We start from the raw sequence: 19,890 nt of genomic DNA on the forward strand, positions 1-19,890 counted from the left end.
AAGAAGATTAGGTTATTTTTTAGGAGGTAATGAAAAGCACAGCTTTAATGATTCATTTTGGTACTCTAATTTACCCATTGATATAGTCTTTATTTACGTACAGACTATATAAGAAACATGTACTTATTGTTTATGTCTTTCTGATTGCCTCTCTAAAAGTATAAGATTATATAGGTTTTAGTACTGTGGAATTATGTATTAATAACTTCAGTAATCCACATATGACTTATTTATCAAGACTAAAAATTAATATGATTAGCATACCAAAAATGGTTTATATGATCTTGATAGAAAGAGGAGTCTTGAATCATAATATGGATAACAGTGAAAAAGTCCATAATCCCTCTAAGCTCTTTATATCTTTTTTTTTAACCAAACAGACTCTTAGATCCTCAGACAAACACTGAAATAGCAAACTACCCTATCTACAAAATCCTGTTCTGTGTCAGAGGGCATGATGGAACTCCTGAGAGTGACTGTTTCGCTTTCACTGAAAGTCATTACAATGCAGAGCTCTTCAGAATACACGTCTTCCGGTGCGAAATACAAGAAGCTGTAAGTCCTTACGAGAACTGTCTGCAAATGAAACTTCACCTGTACCCTCACTGTGTTGAAGTTATTGTAGTGTTTATTATGGTCACTTAAAAGCCAAATGAAATTCTGTGCTAATGTTTTATTTATTCCAGCCTGATGGGCTGAAATATAAAGAAACTAGAAGTTTGGGGAACCATAATCCTCTGGCTGAGAGTATCAGAGACCAGGGCTGCTTCTTGATTGGCTTAAATGGGCATCTTGGTTTCAGCAGTCACACATTAACAAACTGTTCTTTTAAAGCTAATTTTGTAGGATTATTTTTTATAATAAAGATATTCAGATCATCTCTAACAATTTAGGAAATTATTTTTCAGTTGGATTTCTCTTGTTCACAATCACTTCTTTTTTAAAAACCCCTTCTCATTTTAATGTTGTTTGCTTTCTAGGCCTAACAAGTTATGATAACTTAGCAAAAGAAATCAATGGGGGAAAGATGTATTACTCTCCCTCTCCACACATACACAAAGCAGGTAACCTTCAGCCTTAATAAAAGTATTTTATTTCTTGTGATAACAGCCTAACACATCTGTTGTAGGTCAGCCGGATACTTTACAGTTTTGCTACTGCCTTCCGCCGTTCTGCCAAGCAGACCCCACTTTCAGCAGCTGCTGCACCCCAAACTCCTGACAGTGACATCTTTACCTTCTCTGTGTCTTTAGAAATAAAAGAAGATGATGGTAAAGGTTATTTTAGGTAGGGTATTTTATTCTATTTTTTTAAAGTGTGTATTAAAATGCTATATCATTTGTGGTTCACAAATGTCATATAACTTTCATAGTATAAAATGACTGCTTTTATAGGTAGAGTTTTTTATATTGTAAGTGATAAAGAAAAAAATAGATTTGCAGAGGAAAGATTTTTTACTATTAAAAATGTTTTAGATTTTAATTCCGGTATAATTAATATACAGTGTTATGTTTCAGGTGTACAACACAGAGATTCAAAAATTCTGTATATTACTCCGTCAGTGCTCATCACAATAGGTGTTCTCTTAATTCCCTTCACCTATTTGACCCATTCCCAGCTCCCCCATCCCACCGCCAGCCACCACTCCACTGGGAACCATCATTTTGCTCTCTATAGTTTAAGAGTCTGATTTTTCGTTTGTCACTTTTTTTTCTTTGTTTGTTTTGTTTCTTAAATTCCACATAGGAGTGAAATCATATGGTATTTTTCTTTCTCTAATTTTGGAAACAGCCCAAGTGTCTATCAATAGGTTGAATGGATAAAGAAGAGGTGGTGTATATATATGTACATATACACACATAAAATGGTGTATACATACATGCATGCATATAAGGTGGTATACATGTGTATATTTATACATATATATGTTAGAATAGTACTCAGCCATAAAAAAGAATGAGATCTTGCCATTTGTAACAACATGGATGGATCTAGAGGGTATAATGCTTAAGTGAGATATGTCAGTCAGAGAAAGACTGATTTCTTTCTTTTCATTCTTTTTTTTTTTTTTTTTGGCTGAGTAATATACCATAGAATTAATGTGTGTGTTGTGTATGTATTGTATACACAACACACGCACATATATACACATGCACATATGTATACATATATATACACACCCTACATCTTCTTTGTCCATTCATCTATTGATGGACACTTGGCCTGCATCCATAATTGGGCTGTTGTAAATAATGCTGCAGTAAACATAGGAGTGCCTATATCTTTTTTAATTAATGTTTTCATATTCTATGTGTAAATACCCAGTAGTGGAATTACTGGATCATTTGGTAATTCTATTTTTAATTTTTTGAGGAACCTCCATACGGTTTTCCATAGTGGCTGTACCAGTTTGCATTCCTACAAACTATTCACAAGGGTTCCTTTTTCTCCATATCCTCGCCAGCACTTGGTATTTCTTGTCTTTTTTGATACTAGCCATTCTGACACGTGTGAGATGATATCTCATTGTGGTTTTGATTTGCATTTCCCCGATGATTAGTTATGTTGAGCATCTATCATATGTTTGTTGGCCACCTGTATGTCATTTCTTTTTATGTCTTCTACCCATTTTTAAATTGGATTATTTGCTTTTTGGGTGTTGAGTTGTATAAGTTCTTTATATATTTTGGATACTAAACCTTTATTGGATATATGTCATTTGCAAATATCTTCTCCAGTTCAGGAGGTTGTCTTTTAGTTTTGTTGATTGTTTCCTTTGCTGTGCAGAAGCTTTTTATTTTGATGTAGTCCCAATAGTTTATTTTTGCTTCTGTTTCCCTTGCCTCAGGAGACATATCTAGAAAAATATTGCTGTGGCCCCGTGTCAGAGAAGTTACTGCCTGTGCTGTCACCTAGGATTTTTATGGTTTTAGGTCTCACATTTAGATCTTTAATTTTTGAGTTTATTTTTGTGTATGGTGTAAGAAAGTGGTCCAGTTTCATTCTTTCGCATGTTGCTGTCCAATCTTCCCAGCATGATTTGTTGAAGAGACTGCCTTTTTCCCATTGTATTTTCATTCCTCCTTTGTCAAAGATTAATTGACCATATAATTGTGGGTTTATTTCTGGGCTCTCTATTCTGTTCCATTGATCTATGTGTCTGTTTTTGTGCCAGTACCACACTGTTTTGCTCACTGCAGCTTTATAGTGTATCTTGAAATCTGGGATTATGATACCTTCACTTCTGTTCTTTTTCTTTTTTCAAATGTTAATTTTGAGAGAGCAAGAGCGCATGCGTGTGAGCGGGGATCAGGACAGAGAGAGAGAATCCCAAGCAGATCCCAAATAGATTGAGCAGGGCTAGATCTCAGGAACTGTGAGATCATGACCTGAGCTGAAATCAAGAGGCAGATACTTAACCGACTGATCCATGCAAGCTCCCCTTGTTCTTATTTTTCAAGACTGTGCTGGCTATTCAGAGTCTGTTGTGATGCCATACAAAATTTAGGACTAATTTTTCTAGTTCTGTAAAAAATGTTGGTATTTTGGTAGAGACTGAATTAAATCTGTAGATTGCTCTGGACAGTATGGACGTGTTAACATTTGTTCTCTCAGTCCATGAGCGTGGAATGTCTTTCCATTTATTTGTGTTGTCCTCAGAGTACAGGGCTTTCACCTCTTTGGTTAAGTTTATTCCTAGGTATTTTATTATTTTTGGTGCAGTTGTAAATGGGACTGTTTTCTTAATTTCGCTTTTCCAGAGACAGTATTTGAAGAATTTTGAAGCTATTAAAAAAAATTCTTTCATGTGGGAAAATATGTCCTATTACCATGTTCTTTTAGACTGCTGATGTGAAATATGACAGAAGCTAAGCCTGCTGGATTTGTAGCTGCTCTTGTTTTGCCGGGTTTTTTGGTCTTATTGGCTGGTTACTTTGTGTTAATAATCTAAAGATCTTAAGGCTGTTGAAATCAAGTTATACTATTATAGTTTATCTGTATACATTGGAAGAGAAGAAATGAGGTATGTGTGTCTGAAGTCTTAACCTTGCAGATAGGGTCAGAAATAACTGGCTTGGGGTTTTAGGTATAATGATAATTCTTGGTAGTGAAAAGAACTCTGGGACAGAAATAAAAACTTTAGTTTAATTATTGTTACTATTAACACTGTGGCCTTTTCCAAGTTTCTTTATATCTCCTGGCAGTGGTTTCCTTATCTATAAAATGAGGTGGCTAGATTCTAAAGTCCTTTCTAACTTTAAAATACTGTGGTCACAAGATGATCGATTTTTCTTTTCCCTCCATAACCCGTATCACACATTGGGTGCTTCCTGGATCATAATTGATTGCTGCATATTAAAGTCTCTTTCCTCCTTGACTACCTCATAAAATGAGTAAAATGGAATTACATCAAAATATGAATGATTTTCTACTAGTTTGCTTTTAAATTAGAAAGCACAATGGCTGGTTCATTTGTTTTGGGTAACGCTTGGTCTCCCTGCAGAGTTTTGGAACTATCCTGCCATCTGGTGGCAAATTTAGTGTACCGTGCAGCTTCACCTTTGATTTGTTCACTGAAGTATGAGACTTTGCTGTGGTGTGTGCCTTGCCATCAGCTGTGTTTCTGCTCTCACAGCAACCAACACTGGGATGTGCTGCTTCCCACCAAATGCATACCTACCCTAGGAAGTGGAAATTATAATCTACGAACCTTGTAATAGTTATTTTCCATTTTAAGGAACAAAAGTTTTTTTAAACTGCATTTTTTTTTCTTTAGTAAAGATATTTATGTAGATCCTGTTTGTAAATTTCAATTACAAATAGAAAAAATTCTAAGCTCTCTCAGAACCATTAGGACTAGTTTTCTTCCTTCTGAACTCAGGCATGTTCAAGGTAGATCAGTCATCCCTGTTCCATTCACCCTCATACCAAGGAAATACTATATGGAAATGCCATATAGAAAATTTCTGGATGGTCATTTTGCTCTTCACATTTGTTGGGGCTTTGTTCTGTTTTTGTTAATGTGATTTTATTGAATTTGTAGTTTATAGTAGAAAAGAGTGTTGTGTAGCCTTATTATAATGAACTTGTTGAGAAGTTCTTTATCAGATTGAACTTGCTGAATGCAATTTTTTTTAAACCAGTGATTCTGTAATATCTACAGAATTTATCTACAGAAATAATCACTGAGATACGGAGAGAATTATCAAGATGGTTGCTCCTCTTAACACTGTATATAATAACAAAATTAAAAAGTGGAAATTGAATGTTGACCAAAATAGCATGATTAAAGTATGATGCATTTCATAATATTAAGTATCGAAACATTATGTTGTACACCTCAAGTTAACATAATGTTGTATGTCAGTTATATTTCACTAAAAACATAATATAATAGTGCACCCATATGATTTAGCACCTATCCAAAAAATAACAGTATATATAAGTAACCATAGCACAACATAAATTGTGGTTTTACTATAACATAAATATACATAAAGTGCTGTGGCAAGAATTAGTGTCTTCTTTTCGTCCCTGAAAAAGTATACTTCTTACGCTAATTAAAATTAGAAATCTACTTTCCATTTAGCCCTTGGGAAGATGGAGCATTTTCACTTATACAATTCAAAGCACTTTTTTGTCTCATTTAATCTACCACCTAACCCTATTAGATATGCTGGGTATTTAATATGTTCCTTGTTTTATGGGTAAAGAAACCCAGAGAAGTTAAGCCTGGACCTCAGTATTGTAATTTATACAGTAGGAAGTAAATGTGAAATTATTTGGGTGGATCCATTCAGTGATATAATGACAATACTAGAAATACAATCCAGGGGCTCCTGGGTGGCACAGTTGGTTAAGCCACCCATTTCGGCTCAGGTCATGATCTCGGGGTTCACAAGTTTAAGTTCCACATCAGGCTGACACCTCAGAGCCTGAAGCCTGCTTGGAATTCTGTGACTCCCTCTCTCTCTGCCCCTTCCCTGCTATTTCTCTCCCTCACCTCTCTCCTCTTTCAGTCTCAAAAATAAACATTAAAAAAAAAAAAAAAAAAAAAAGGAAGAAATTTAATCTAGGGTCCCTGACAGTAATGAAGCGAACTTCCACTGCTTAACAGTCTCCACTCTGCTTCCTGTTAATATAGTTTTTCCTTGCACTTCAGCCTTAGGACACCGGAAGCAACTTTATATCTTTCGTCTTTTTAAATACTGCTGAAAGGTGGGATTATGTGTATTTCTGTGTCAGCACGCACAGAACATAAACACTAGTGTATCTGTTATCAGTTGAAAATTGATAACCTGTCTATATCCTTATAGATGAAATTTCTGTCAACCACAAATACTTTTAACAGTTTGGTATGGAGTTTTTCTTTGCAGATGTTTGTCATTTCTAGACTCCTTTGATAAGGTTCTTTGATTTTCTAATCTGTTTCATGCAGTGTTTTTGAGTTGGTTACTGTGTAAGTGCAGATGGTCTTCAAACTAATTTTATTTCTTCAGAGCCACTTTTTAGTTTGAGTAGGTACTCAGAACTCTCATGTAGCCTTTTCTAATATCTTCTAATGGTTCTGCTGCCATTTTTTTTTTTGAGTTGTATAGCACTAAGACATAATTTATATTTGCTGCATGTTGGCTGATTGCCATAGGCAGATGTTTGCCTTTGAGAACAAAGGAGCTAGAGCAGGTGGTGTGTGAGAGAGTAGGAGATTATTTTGGTAAACTCTAATTTTAAGAATATTTTCAACTTTTTTCTTAAGGTAATGTTTAACTGTATCATTAGTATTGTTTTTATAATGCCTGCACATGTTTACAGTGTTATCACTGCTTGAGGGAAGTGTTAGGCAACAGCTTACTTTTTGGCCATATCCTATATCTCTGTTATTTTTTGAAGGCACCTTGTTTTGAAATTCAAAGACTCCATGATTAGGTATTTTTTCTTTATTTAAACAAATAAGGCAATAATTATAAAAAAAAAAACCTGACTAAACTGAAAAGAAACTGATGTTTTTTTGAGTGTCTGTGCTAGATGCTATGCTAAGTGCTTTACAAATATCTAACTTAATTTTTACAGCAACAGAAAATTAAAAAAACTAAAGACATTTTAGGGAGCATAAGAGCGTTTTTTTCTAGCTTAAATACATTGTTTAGTGGATTACATACAGTAATGGTAATATTTTCACATTAAGAGGCAGATGATGGGTTTTAAATTTCTGTTATGATTTGAAAACCAGGCACAGAAAAGAATCCTAGATTCAAGAGAAGTTGTTCTAGTATATGTCATAAGAAAATACTTTGCAAAATTAATGAAACATGTTGTCCTACAGTGCAGTTCCTAAGGAGAAGGACAGACAATGCTTTAAACTTCGCCAAGGAACTGATAAAAAGATTGTCATCTATGTGCAACAAACAACTAATAAAGAACTTGCCATTGAAAGGTAAACATTTTTAGTAAATTCAGCTTAAATATAAATTCTAGTTTTTATCAGTCTAGTGGAGTAACCATATACTATATTCAAAAATGTATTTGCAGGGTGCCTGGGTGGCTCAGTCGGTTGAGCATCCAGCTCTTGAATTCAGCTCAGGTCATGATCCCAGAGTCATGGGATCGAGCCCAATGCTGGGCTCTGTGCTGAACGTGGAGCCTGGTCGAGATTCTCTATCTCCCTCCACTTTTCTGTCCTGCTCTCTCTCTCTCTCTCTCTCTTTCTTTAAAAACAAAAACAAACACACACACATATATATATGTATATATATATATATATATATATATATATGTTCCCATATATATGAAAAATATATTATTCTCTGGGGAATTCTTTTGGTTATTGAAGTGAATATTTCATTCACTTTGACTTATCTCCCATAAATCTGCAGCTAATATGCTGACTTCAACTGTGTGATAATAAAAGCCAAGCAGAATTTGTTTATGTAAAGTCAAGATTAAGGATTATTTGGGCAGTAGTTAATTTATTAATAATTTTAATGTGTCCTTTATCCATCAAGAAGAATTTTAGGTGACCTAATTTAAACATCTTGTTTGTGTTATTTTTTTTCCAAATTTATGTCTCTTCTCTTTTTTTGGCAGGTGTTTTGGTCTTCTCCTTAGCCCAGGAAAAGATGTACGAAATAGTGACATGCACTTGTTAGATTTGGTAAGGATTGCTTTTTTTAAAAAAAATTTTTTATTTTTATTTTTTAAATATGAAATTTATTGTCAGATTGGTTTCCATACAACACCCAGTGCTCATCCCAAAAGGTACCCTCCTCAATACCCATCACCCCCCCTCCCCCCTGCCACCCCCCCATCAACCCTCAGTTTGTTCTCAGTGTTTAAGAGTCTCTTATGTTTTGGCTCCCTCCCTCTCTTTTTTTTTCCTTCCCCTCCTCCATGGTCTTCTGTTAACTTTCTCAGGATCCACATGAGAGTAAAACATATGGTATCTGTCTTTCTCTGTATGACTTAATTTCACTTAGCATAACACTCCAGTTCCATCCACGTTGCTACAAAAGGCCATATTTCATTCTTTCTCATTGCCATGTAGTATTCCATTGTGTATATAAACCACAATTTCTTTATCCATTCATCAGTTGATGGACATTTAGGCTCTTTCCATAATTTGGCTATTGTTGAAAGTGCTGCTAGAAACATTGGGGTAAAAGTGCCCCTATGCATCAGCACTCCTGTATCCCTTGGGTAAATTCCTAACAGTGCTACTCCTGGGTCATAGGGTAGATCTACTTTTAATTTTTTGAGGAACCTCCACACTGTTTGCCAGAGCGGGTGCACCAGTTTGCATTCCCACCAACAGTACAAGAGGGTTCCTGTTTCTCCACATCCTCTCCAGCATCTATAGTCTCCTGATTTGTTCATTTTAGCCACTCTGAGTGGCATGAGGTGGTATCTGAGTGTGGCTTTGATTTGTATTTCCCTGATGAGGAGTGACGTTGAGCATTTTTTCATGTGCCTGTTGGCCATCCGGATGTCTTCTTTAGAGAAGCGTCTATTCATGTTTTCTGCCCATTTCTTCACTGGATTATTTGTTTTTCAGGTGTGGAGTTTGATGAGCTCTTTATACATTTTGGATACTAGCTCTTTGTCTGATATGTCATTTGCAAATATCTTTTCTCATTCCGTTGGTTGCCTTTTAGTTTTGTTGATTGTTTGTTTCCTTTGCAGTGCAGAAGCTTTTTATCTTCATGAGGTCCCAACAGTTCATTTTTGCTTTTAATTCCCTTGCCTTTGGGGATGTGTCAAGTAAGAAATTGCTGCGGCTGAGGTCAGAGAGGTTTTTTTCCTGCTTTCTCCTCTAGGGTTTTGATGGTTTCCTGTCTCACATTCAGGTCCTTTATCCATTTTGAGTTTGTTTTTGTGAATGGTGTAAGTGGTCTAGTTTCAACCTTCTGCATGTTGCTGTCCAGTTCTCCCAGCACCACTTGTTAAAGAGACTGTCTTTTTTCCACTGGATATTCTTTCCTGCTTTGTCAAAGATTAGTTGGCCATATTTTTGTGGGTCTAGCTCTGAGGTTTCTGTTCTATTCCATTGGTCTATGTGCCTGTTTTTGTGCCAATACCATGCTGTCTTGATGATTACAGCTTTGTAGTAGAGGCTAAAGTCTGGGATTGTGATACCTCCTGCTTTGGTCTTCTTCAAAATTACTTTGGCTATTCGGGGCCTTTTGTGGTTCCATACAAATTTTAGAATTGCTTGTTCTAGCTTCGAGAAGAATGCTGGTGCAATTTTGATTGGGATTGCATTGAATGTGTAGATAGCGTTGGGTAGTATTGACATTTTAACAATATTCTTCCAATCCACGAGCACGGAATGTTTTTCCATTTCTTTATATCTTCTTCAATTTCCTTCATAAGCTTTCTGTAGTTTTGAGCATACAGATCTTTTTCATCTTTGGTTAGGTTTATTCCTAGGTATTTTATGCTTCTTGGTGCAATTGTGAATGGGATCAGTTTCTTTATTTGTCTTTCTGTTGCTTCATTATTAGTGTATAAGAATGCAACTGATTTCTGTACATTGATTTTGTATCCTGCAACTTTGCTGAATTCATGTGTCAGTTTTAGCAGACTTTTGGTGGAGGTTATTGGGTTTTCCATGTATAATATGTCATCTGCAAAAAGTGAAACTTGACTTCATTGCCAATTTTGATGCCTTTGATTTTCTTTTGTTGTCTGATTGCTGATGCTAGAACTTCCAACACTATATTAAACAACAGCAGTGAGAGTGGACATCCCTGTCATGTTCCTGATCTCAGGGAGAAAGCTCTGTTCTTCCCCATTGAGGATGATACTAGCTGTGGGCTTTTCATAAATGGCTTTTATGATCTTTAAGTATGTTCCTTCTATCCCGACTTTCTCGAGGGTTTTTATTAAGAAAGGATGCTGAATTTTGTCAAATGCTTTTTCTGCATCGATTGACAGGATCATATGGTTCTTATCTTTTCTTTTATTAATGTGATGTATCACATTGATTGATTTGCGAATGTTGAACCAGCCCTGCGGTCCAGGAATGAATCCCACTTGATCATGGTGAATAATTCTTTTTATATGTTGTTGAATTCGATTTGCTGTTATCTTGTTGAGAATTTTTGCATCCATATTCATCAGGGATATTGGCCTGTAGTTCTCTTTTTTTGAAGGGTCTTTGTCTGGTTTGGGAATCAAAGTAATGCTGGCTTCATAGAATGAGTGTGGAAGTTTTCCTTCCCTTTCTAGTTTTTGGAACAGCTTGACAAGGATAGGTATTATCTCTGCTTTAAATGTCTGGTAGAATTCCCCTGGAAAGCCATCTGGTCCTGGACTCTGTTGGGAGATTTTTGATAACTGATTCAATTTCTTCGCTGGTTATGGGTCTGTTCAAGCTTTCTATTTCTTCCTGTTTGAGTTTTGGGAGTGTGTGGGTGTTTAGGAATTGGTCCATTTCTTCCAGGTTGTTCAGTTTGTTGGCATATAATTTTTCATAGTATTCTGATAATTGCTTGTATTTCTGAGGGATTGGTTGTAATAATTCCATTTTCATTCATGATTTTATCTATTTGGGTCATCTCCCTTTTCTTTTTGAGAAGCCTGGCTAGAGGTTTGTCAATTTTGTTTATTTTTTCAAAAAACCAACTCTTGGTTTCATTGATCTGCTCTACAGTTTTTTTAGATTCTATATTGTTTATTTCTGCTCTGATCTTTATTATTTCTCTTCTTCTGCAGGGTTTCGGGTGTCTTTGTTGTTCTGCCTTTATTTCCTTTAGGTGTGCTGTTAGATTTTGTATTTGGGATTTTTCTTGTTTCTTGAGATAGGCCTGGATTGCGATGTATTTTCCTCTCAGGACTGCCTTCGCTGCATCCCAAAGCGTTTGGAGTGTTGTATTTTCATTTTCATTTGTTTCCGTATATTTTTAAATTTCTTCTCTAATTGCCTGGTTGACCCACTCATTCTTTAGTAGGGTGTTCTTTAACCTCCATGCTTTTGGAGGTTTTCCAGACTTTTTCCTGTGGTTGATTTCAAGCTTCATAGCATTGTGGTCTGAAAGTATGCATGGTATGATCTCAATTCTTGTATACTTATGAAGGGCTGTTTTGTGACCCAGTATGTGATCTATCTTGGAGAATGTTCCATGTGCACTCGAGAAGAAAGTATATTCTGTTGCTTTGGGATGCAGAGTTCTAAATATATCTGTCAAGTCCATCTGATCCAAAGTATCATTCAGGGCCCTTGTTTCTTTATTGATCCTGTGTCTAGATGATCTATCCATTGTTGTAGGTGGAGTATTAAAGTCCCCTGCAATGACCACATTCTTATCAATAAAGTTGCTTATGTTTGTGAGTAATTGTTTTATGTATTTGGGGGCTCCCGTATTTGGCGCATAGACATTTATAATTGTTACCTCTTCCTGATGGATAGACCCTGTAGTTATTATATAATTCCCTTCTTCATCTCTTGTTACAGCCTTTAATTGAAAGTCTAGTTTGTCTGATATAAGTATGGCTACTCCAGCTTTCTTTTGACTTCCAGTGGCATGATAGATAGTTCTCCATCCCCTCACTTTCAATCTGAAGGTGTCCTCGGGTCTAAAATGAGTCTCTTGTAGACAGCAAATAGATGGGTCTTGTTTTTTTGTTTTTTTTTTTTTTTTTTTTATCAATTCTGATACCCTATGTCTTTTGGTTGGCATATTTAGTCCATTTACGTTTAGTGTTATTATAGAAAGATATGGGTTTGGAGTCATTGTGATGTCTGTAGGTTTCATGCTTGTAGTGATGTCTCTGGTACTTTGTGGTCCTTGCAACATTTCACTCATAGAATCCCCCTGAGGATCTCTTGTAGGGCTGGTTTAGTGGTGATGAATTCCTTCAGTTTTTGTTTGTTTGGGAAAACCTTTATCTCTCCTTCTATTCTGAATGACAGACTTGCTGGATAAAGGATTCTCGGCTGCATATTTTTTCTGTTTATCACATTGAAGATTTCCTGCCATTGCTTTCTGGCCTGCCAAGTTTCAGTAGATAGGTCTGCCACTAGTCTTACCCGTCTCCCTTTATATGTTAGAGCATGTTTATCCCTAGCTGCTTTCAGAATTTTCTCTTTATCCTTGTATTTTGCCAGTTTCACTATGATATGTCATGCAGAAGATCGATTCAAGTTACGTCTGAAGGGAGTTCTCTGTGCCTGTTGGATTTCAATGCCTTTTTCCTTCCTCAGATCAGGGAAGTTCTCAGCTATGATTTCTTCAAGTACATCTTCAGCACCTTTCTTTCTTCCTCCTGTGGAATCCCTGTTATATGTATATTATTGTGTTTCATCGCATCACTTAGTTATCTAATTCTCCCCTCATACTCCTGGATTTTTTTTATCTCTCTTTATCTCAGCGTCCTCTTTTTCCATAATTTTATCTTCTAATTCACCTGTTCTCTCCTCTGCCTCTTCATTCCAAGCTGTGGTCGCCTCCATTTTATTTTGCACCTCACGAATAGCATTTTTTAGTTCCTCGTGACTATTTCTTAGTCCCTTGATCTCTGTAGCAATAGATTCTCTGCTGTCCTCTATGCTTTTTTCAAGCCCAGCGATTAATTTTATGACTATTATTCTAAATTCTTGTTTTTTTATATTGCTTAAATTGTTTTTGATCAGTTCGTTAGCTGTCGCTACTTCCTGGAGTTTCTTTTGAGGAGAGTTCTTCTTTTTGTCATTTTGGATAGTCTCTGGGGTGGCGCGGAACTGCAGGGCACTTCCCCTATGCTGTCTGGAGTAACTTGTGTTGGTGGGCAGGGCCGCAGTCAGACCCAATGTCTGCCCCCAGCCCACCTCTGGGGCCACAGTCAGACTGGTGTGTACCTTATCTTCCCCTCTCCCAGGGGCAGGACTCACTGTGGAGTGGTGTGGCCCCTGTCTGGGCTACTTGCACACTGCCAGGCTTGTGGTGCTGCTTCTGTGGGATCTGGTGTATCAGCCGGGGTGGATCCGCAAGTTGCACAGGGTGGGGAGGGGAGGCTCAGCTCTCTTTGCCTTCGGTGGTCTGCTGCGGGAGGTGCCCTGTGGCACCGGGAGGGGGGGCAGACCCGTTGGAGGGATGGATCCACAGAAGCACAGCGTTGGGTGTTTGTGGGTGCAAGCAAGTTCTGTGAAGGGAACTGGTTCCCTTTGGCATTTTGGCTGGGGATGGCAAGGGAGATGGCGCTTCCTAGCACCTTTGTTCCCCGCTGAGCTGAGCTCTGTCTTGCGGGGCTCAACATCTCTCCCTCCCGGTGTCCTCTTGCCCTCCCTGCTCTCCGAGCAGAGCTCTTGACTTATAACATTCCAGATGTTAAGTACCACTGGATGTCAGAACTCACTCCATCTGGCCCCTCTGCTTTTGCAAGCCAGACTTGGGGGCTCTGCCTTGCCGGGTGGGCTGCCCCTCCACCGCCTGGCTCCCTCCTGCCAGTCCGTGTAGCGCGCACCGACTCTATGCCCTTCCTGCCCTCTTCCGGGGGCCTCTTGTCTACGCTTGGCTCTGGAGAGTCCATTCTGCTAGTCTTCTGGCGGTTTTCTGGGTTATTTAGGCAGATGTGGGTGGAATCTAAGTGATCAGCAGGACGAGGTGAGCCCAGCGTCCTCCTACGCCGCCATCTTCCTCTTTGTACCCTGTCTTTCTGTCCTGGAGGGGGCCTTCCAGAGAAACAGGCACCCCACAAGTGCTAAAGCCATGAGCTCTGTCCAAGTCACAGAGTTTGAGATGTGGCGTTCTCCGCCCAGTCCGCATGGGCTTATTGCTCCTCAGAGTGGGCGTGAGCCCCGCCCCCTACACAGGCTGCTGCCTTGTGACTCCCACAATCTTTTTTTTTTTTTTTTAAGTTAATATACTATTTCCTTGATAATGTTTTCACTTTATCTCAGCCTGAATTTGGTGTTAAAGCACGTTTATCAAAGTGTTCTTGTGAGCTATAATAGCAGTAAACAAAGATAAGGGTATTTCCTTATTTCTGAATTGCTATTTACTAGTCTGGTCTTAGACCCATTTAGTCTTAACCTTGGTTTCTTGACTGTATGATAGTGAATAATCCTTGTTTATAATTTAGGGTTGAAGTGGGGGTCAGAAAATTCGTGAGAGAAGTGTTTACACACTACTGTGAATTTTATAAAAGTCGGTGGTATTAGTATTGTTGCTTTTATGTGAAAATCTTTATTTTCAAAACTAAAATTTATGTGATAATTATTCACTTGACAACAGAATTCAGCATAGACTTAGGTGGTTAAGTTTCTCTGATGTTTGTACAATTTGATACGATCTACAAGCATTTACTTTATAACTTTCAGGAACAATTATATAAATAGTTGGCACATCTTTAATTTTAACTGTAATTAGTGTCATTCACATATATTTCTACCTTTTTAAAAAATACCTGACCCTTTTTCATACTATATTTTTGCAATTTCTCTATTTTCTAAAGGCAGCAAAATGGCAGTTAGCAGTTGACTTATTTTGGCATTTATGTTTGTTTTTATTCTTTTCTTCAGGAATCTATGGGCAAAAGTTCTGATGGAAAGTCCTATGTCATCACTGGGAGTTGGAATCCAAAATCTCTGCCTTTTCAAGTTGTAAATGAAGAAACTCCTAAAGGTGATGCAGATTGCTGACACCATGAACAGAAATTTTAGTCCCAAGAAGATACCCAAACCTTAGGACCACTTATTTCACAAATATCCAGTGTTTTTTTTAATTGTAGTGAAACCAAAGAATTTGTATAGGTCTTTGAGGTTATTATGAAATTTAACTGTAAACAAAGTATCATTTTTCCCCCACTTACTTCCCCCCCCCTTAATTTTTCCCTTTCCTGCTTTTTTTCTACTTATGTATTTATTTGTATACAAAATTCTAAGTTTTATTTATTTTTGTAGCAATAATATATGCATATATGGTTAAAAATTAAAAGGATATGTAAGGAAAAGTAGAAGTCTACCACGGTCCTCAGGGCCCCGTCCCAAGGGGACCACCGTGACCAATTTTTTATGTAGATTTTCAGATACTCTGTGCTCAAGGTGTTTCATCCTCCTCATGAATGTCATTTAGTGGCTGTATAATATTCTGTCCTGAAAAATGTAACCTTGTAGTGCCTCTTATTGAGCATTTATTTTCCCCTTCATTTTTTCTTGTTATTCACAGCACTGTAGGTAAATGGATAAATTAACCAAGATTTTAGAAATTGAGAACCCCCTGTATGGGTAAGAGTGGCATGAATAGGCCGTATGCACTTTTACAAAACAATCTGACAGTATGTTTCATAAACTTTAAAGTATCTAATGCTGTCACTAGTTCCAAGGAGTGTACCCAAGCAAAGAATTCTCAATACGGAAAAAAAATTTTCAAAACAGTAATTTATGTGATTATTTTAGATTTTTATTTAATTGATATATTACTTTAAGGTATCTTGAAAGTTTGTTACAAAAGTGATTTAACAATAATTGTATGAGCAAATGTATTTCCATTTTTTTATTTGCTTTTCCCCTCTCTTTCTAGATAAAGTGCTGTTTATGACCACGGCTGTTGATTTGGTAATAACAGAAGTACAGGAGCCTGTTCGATTTCTCATAGAGACAAAAGTCCGTGTTTGCTCACCTAATGAGAGATTATTCTGGCCCTTCAGCAAACGTAGTACCACTGAAAATTTCTTTTTGAAACTAAAACAGGTACTATTCTTTTTTGTAACGATGGGAGGGGAGTAGATAAGAAAGGAGAAACTGTTTTTGAAGCTGATTTATCATTATGCTGTCCCTTAGATCTTTAAGCAGTCACATGTATTTTATTTTATTTTTTTTTTAATTTTTTTTCAACGTTTATTTATTTTTTTTGGGACAGAGAGAGACAGAACATGAACGGGGGAGGGGCAGAGAGAGAGGGAGACACAGAATCGGAAACAGGCTCCAGGCTCTGAACCATCAGCCCAGAGCCCGACGCGGGGCTCGAACTCCCGGACCGCGAGATCGTGACCTGGCTGAAGTCGGATGCTTAACCGACTGCGCCACCCAGGCGCCCCTAAGCAGTCACATGTATTTTAAACATACTAAGAGGAAAAATTGCCTTTTATTTTTACCCACCTATTTATCATTTTTTTTGCTCTTCATTTCTTCCTGAAGAACCAAATTTCTGTCTGATTTCACTTGCCGTCAATCCAAAGACCTTACTTTAGCATTTCTTCTAGTGCTGATCTACTAAAGGCATAACTCATAGAGGAACTTCCTTTTTTAAAATTTACTTATTCTCAAGTTAGTCAACATACAGTGTAGTCTTGGCTTCAAGAGTAGAACCCAGTGATTCATCACTTACGTATAACACAGTGCTCACCTCAACAAGTGCCCTGCTTAATGCCCATCATCACCATTTCCCTCATCCCTATCAATCCTCAGTTTGTTCTCTGTATTTAAGAGTCTTTTATGGTTTGCCCCTTTCTGTTTTTATCTTATTTTTCCTACCCTTCCCCTATGATCATCTGTTAAGTTTCTCACATTCCACATATGAGTGAAATCATGTGATACCTGTCTCTGACTTATTTTGCTTGGCATAATACCCTCCAGTTCCATCCACATTGTTGCAAATGGCAAGATTTCACAGAAGAACTTCTTTATCTGAAAATGTTTTTATTTCACTTGCATTCCAGTGGGATATTTTCACTGGCTGTAGGATTCTGTGTTGACATTTTTTTTTTTCAGCACTGTGAAGATGTCATCCCACCATCTTCTGGCTCTCATTGTTTTTGATGTGAAGTCAGAATGCATTTATATTGTTCCTCTGTATGTAATGAGTCATTTTTTTCTGGCTGCTTTTAAGATTATTTTTTATCTTTGGTTTTCAGACATTTAAATATGATGTGTCAGGTGTTTTATACTTTCTTATCTTCCTTGGGATTTGCTGAGCTTCTTGAATTTTTAAATTTATGTTTTATTTTGTTTACCAGTTTTGAGGGAAATTTGGTCTTTCAACCTTTTATCTGGCCCCATCTCTCTTTTCTCTCATAGGATTCAAGTTACATATATTTTAGTCCTTTTGATATTATCCCACAGATCTCTGGGGTTTTTTTTTTTTTTTTTTTTTTTTTTTTTTTGTTTTGTTTTTTTTCTGTTTTCTTCAGGTATAGGAGACTCTGTTTTGCTCTATCTTAAAGTTGGTTTACCCCTCCCCCCCCCCTTTTTTTTTTATCATCCCCAGTTTGCTGTTAAGCCCATTCAATGAATTTTTTTACATTTCAGATCTTATATGTCCATTTGCTTTTTTTATACTTTCTTATAAGATTTCTTTGTTCTTTTAAGCAGATTTTCTCTTACATCCTTGAGCATGTTTATAATATTCTTTAAAAATTCTTAACTGCTGATTCTAATGTCTGGTGAGTCACATTTTCCTTTTTCTTTGTCTAGTAATTTTGTATTGTGTAGTAGACATTTTCAGTAATAGATTGTTATGGTCTGTTATATTGTGGTCTCTTAGTTTAAGAAAAAATCTGTCATTTAATTCGGTCAAAGTCAAATTCCATTCTCTTTTTCCTGTGGTGGGCAGCAGATGAACTGTTTCCTTCTTTTAGCTTCTCTTGACTTCAGTTGCCCCACTACTTCTCCCTTTTTTGTTTTCCTTTGTATCAAAACTTATTGAAAAAAAGCAAGTTCATAGTGACCTAAATTGCTAAATCTGTGATCAGTCTGAGTTTTCATCTTCCTTGGCCTGTCAGCACAATATGATACAGGTGATCACTCCTGCCTTCTTATCCCTCTTTCACTGTCACTTTCAGGACATCTCCAATTTACCATGTCCAAGAAGATCGCATTATTTCACCTCCCGACCCCCAAAATACTTTACTTGTCTGTCTTTACTATTTCAGTTCATGGATATCTTCTCCTAATTATTGCTTAGGCCAAGAATTTTACTTTTATTTTTTTTTTGTTTTTATTTTTTTTTTATATCTTTTGATTATTTATTCATAAAATTTTTTTAATGTTTATTTTTTGCACACGAGAGAGAGAGACAGAGCGCAAGCAGGGGAGGGGCAGAGAGAGAGGGAGACACAGAATCCTGAGCAGGCTTCTGGCTCTGAGCTGTCAGCACAGAGCCTGACGCGGGGCTCAAACTCACAGACCGCGAGATCATGACCTGAGCTGAAGTCTGGTGCTTAACTGACTGAGCCACCCAGGCACCCCTTACTTTTATTTTTTATACCCATATCCACTCTGTTAGGAAATTCTGTTTACTATTTTACTTTCAAAACATATCTAAATATGGCTACTTCTTACCATTTAGATTATGTTAACCTCACATCTGAATCATCACTTTTACCTGAGTTACTGTAGTAGCATCTTCACTCATCTCCCTGTTTCTTTGTTTTCCCTCCTTTTGATATGTTCTCAACATAGCAGCCTAAGATAAAATCAGGTCATTTTTCTGCTTGTAACCCTTTAAACCTATTTTACTCTATAAAAACTAGAGTCCTTACAGTGTTCTTATAAGACCCTATCCAGTCTGCTGCTGTTTAGATCATAAACTAATTTCTCTCTTACTGGTCTTGTTTGCTTCCTTGGTTCTAACCATGTGCTTAGGGCCTTTGCTATTAACTATCTCTTCTGCCTAAAATGGTCTTCCCCCTTTTCCCACTTGCTGTTATTCGCCTCCTTCAAGTCCTCATCTTTAAGTTTTTGCTCAGATTTACATCTTAACAGTTCATGACTGCCACATTTAACACTGCAGTATGTCCACTCTTCCACTGGTGCTGCCAGTCACGCCCACCCCCATGCTAATATACATATTTTAAATTTTGTACAAGACTTTTAACTTCCAATATATGCCATATAACGTACTTAATTTTATTTTGCTTATTATCTGTTTTTCCTGTTAGAAACCTCTACTAAGGCAGCATTCCTGATTTGCCTTGTTCACTGATTTATCCCAAGCATCTAAAACCTAGTAGTTCTCAGTAAATATTTGTTGACTTGATTTTATTTACATGTTCAATCTTCTGTTTTACAAAATTCTAACATTGCTTGTCAATTTAATTGAATGTACTTAAAAAAAATTTTTTTTAATGTGTTTATTTATTTTTGAGAAATGAGAGACAGAGTACTAGTGGGGAAGGGCAGAGAAAGGAGATACAGAATCTAAAGCAGGCTACAGGCTCTGAGCTGTCAGCACAGAACCCAACATGGGGCTCGAAACTCACAAACTGTGAGATCATGACCTTAGCTGAAGTCGGAGGCTTAACCGACTGAGCCACCCAGGCGTCCCTTGAATGTACTTTTTGATAGCGATAAATATTTTGATTGCAGTGTATTCCAAGTTAGTCCTTTTGGTTATAGTTAGAAAAAGGTGGCAAACAGCACAGGAATAGAGATTTCTCTTCAGTGTTTTCTTAGGAGACAGAAAGTAAACCTGGGTC

The 19,890-nt window shown here is 37.1% G+C and overlaps 1 protein-coding gene across 5 annotated transcripts in view; it reads left to right on the top strand.

Annotated features, from left to right (window-relative positions):
• RABGAP1 (RAB GTPase activating protein 1) overlaps positions 1–19,890 on the top strand; it is a 180,730-nt gene that overhangs the window by 53,445 nt on the left and 107,395 nt on the right. For all 5 annotated transcript variants that reach the window (XR_006710416.1, XM_045469812.1, XM_045469814.1 and 2 more), the window contains 6 exons: positions 381–555; positions 1,130–1,287; positions 7,325–7,435; positions 8,086–8,152; positions 14,996–15,098; positions 15,996–16,165. Coding sequence is in view for 4 of the 5 variants with exons in the window: in XM_045469812.1 (XP_045325768.1) it covers positions 381–555; positions 1,130–1,287; positions 7,325–7,435; positions 8,086–8,152; positions 14,996–15,098; positions 15,996–16,165 (784 nt within the window). In the remaining variant the exon portion in view is untranslated. The remainder of the gene's footprint in view (positions 1–380; positions 556–1,129; positions 1,288–7,324; positions 7,436–8,085; positions 8,153–14,995; positions 15,099–15,995; positions 16,166–19,890) is intronic.

Source organism: Leopardus geoffroyi, chromosome D4, assembly GCF_018350155.1.
Source record: "Leopardus geoffroyi isolate Oge1 chromosome D4, O.geoffroyi_Oge1_pat1.0, whole genome shotgun sequence".
NCBI lineage: Eukaryota > Metazoa > Chordata > Mammalia > Carnivora > Felidae > Leopardus > Leopardus geoffroyi.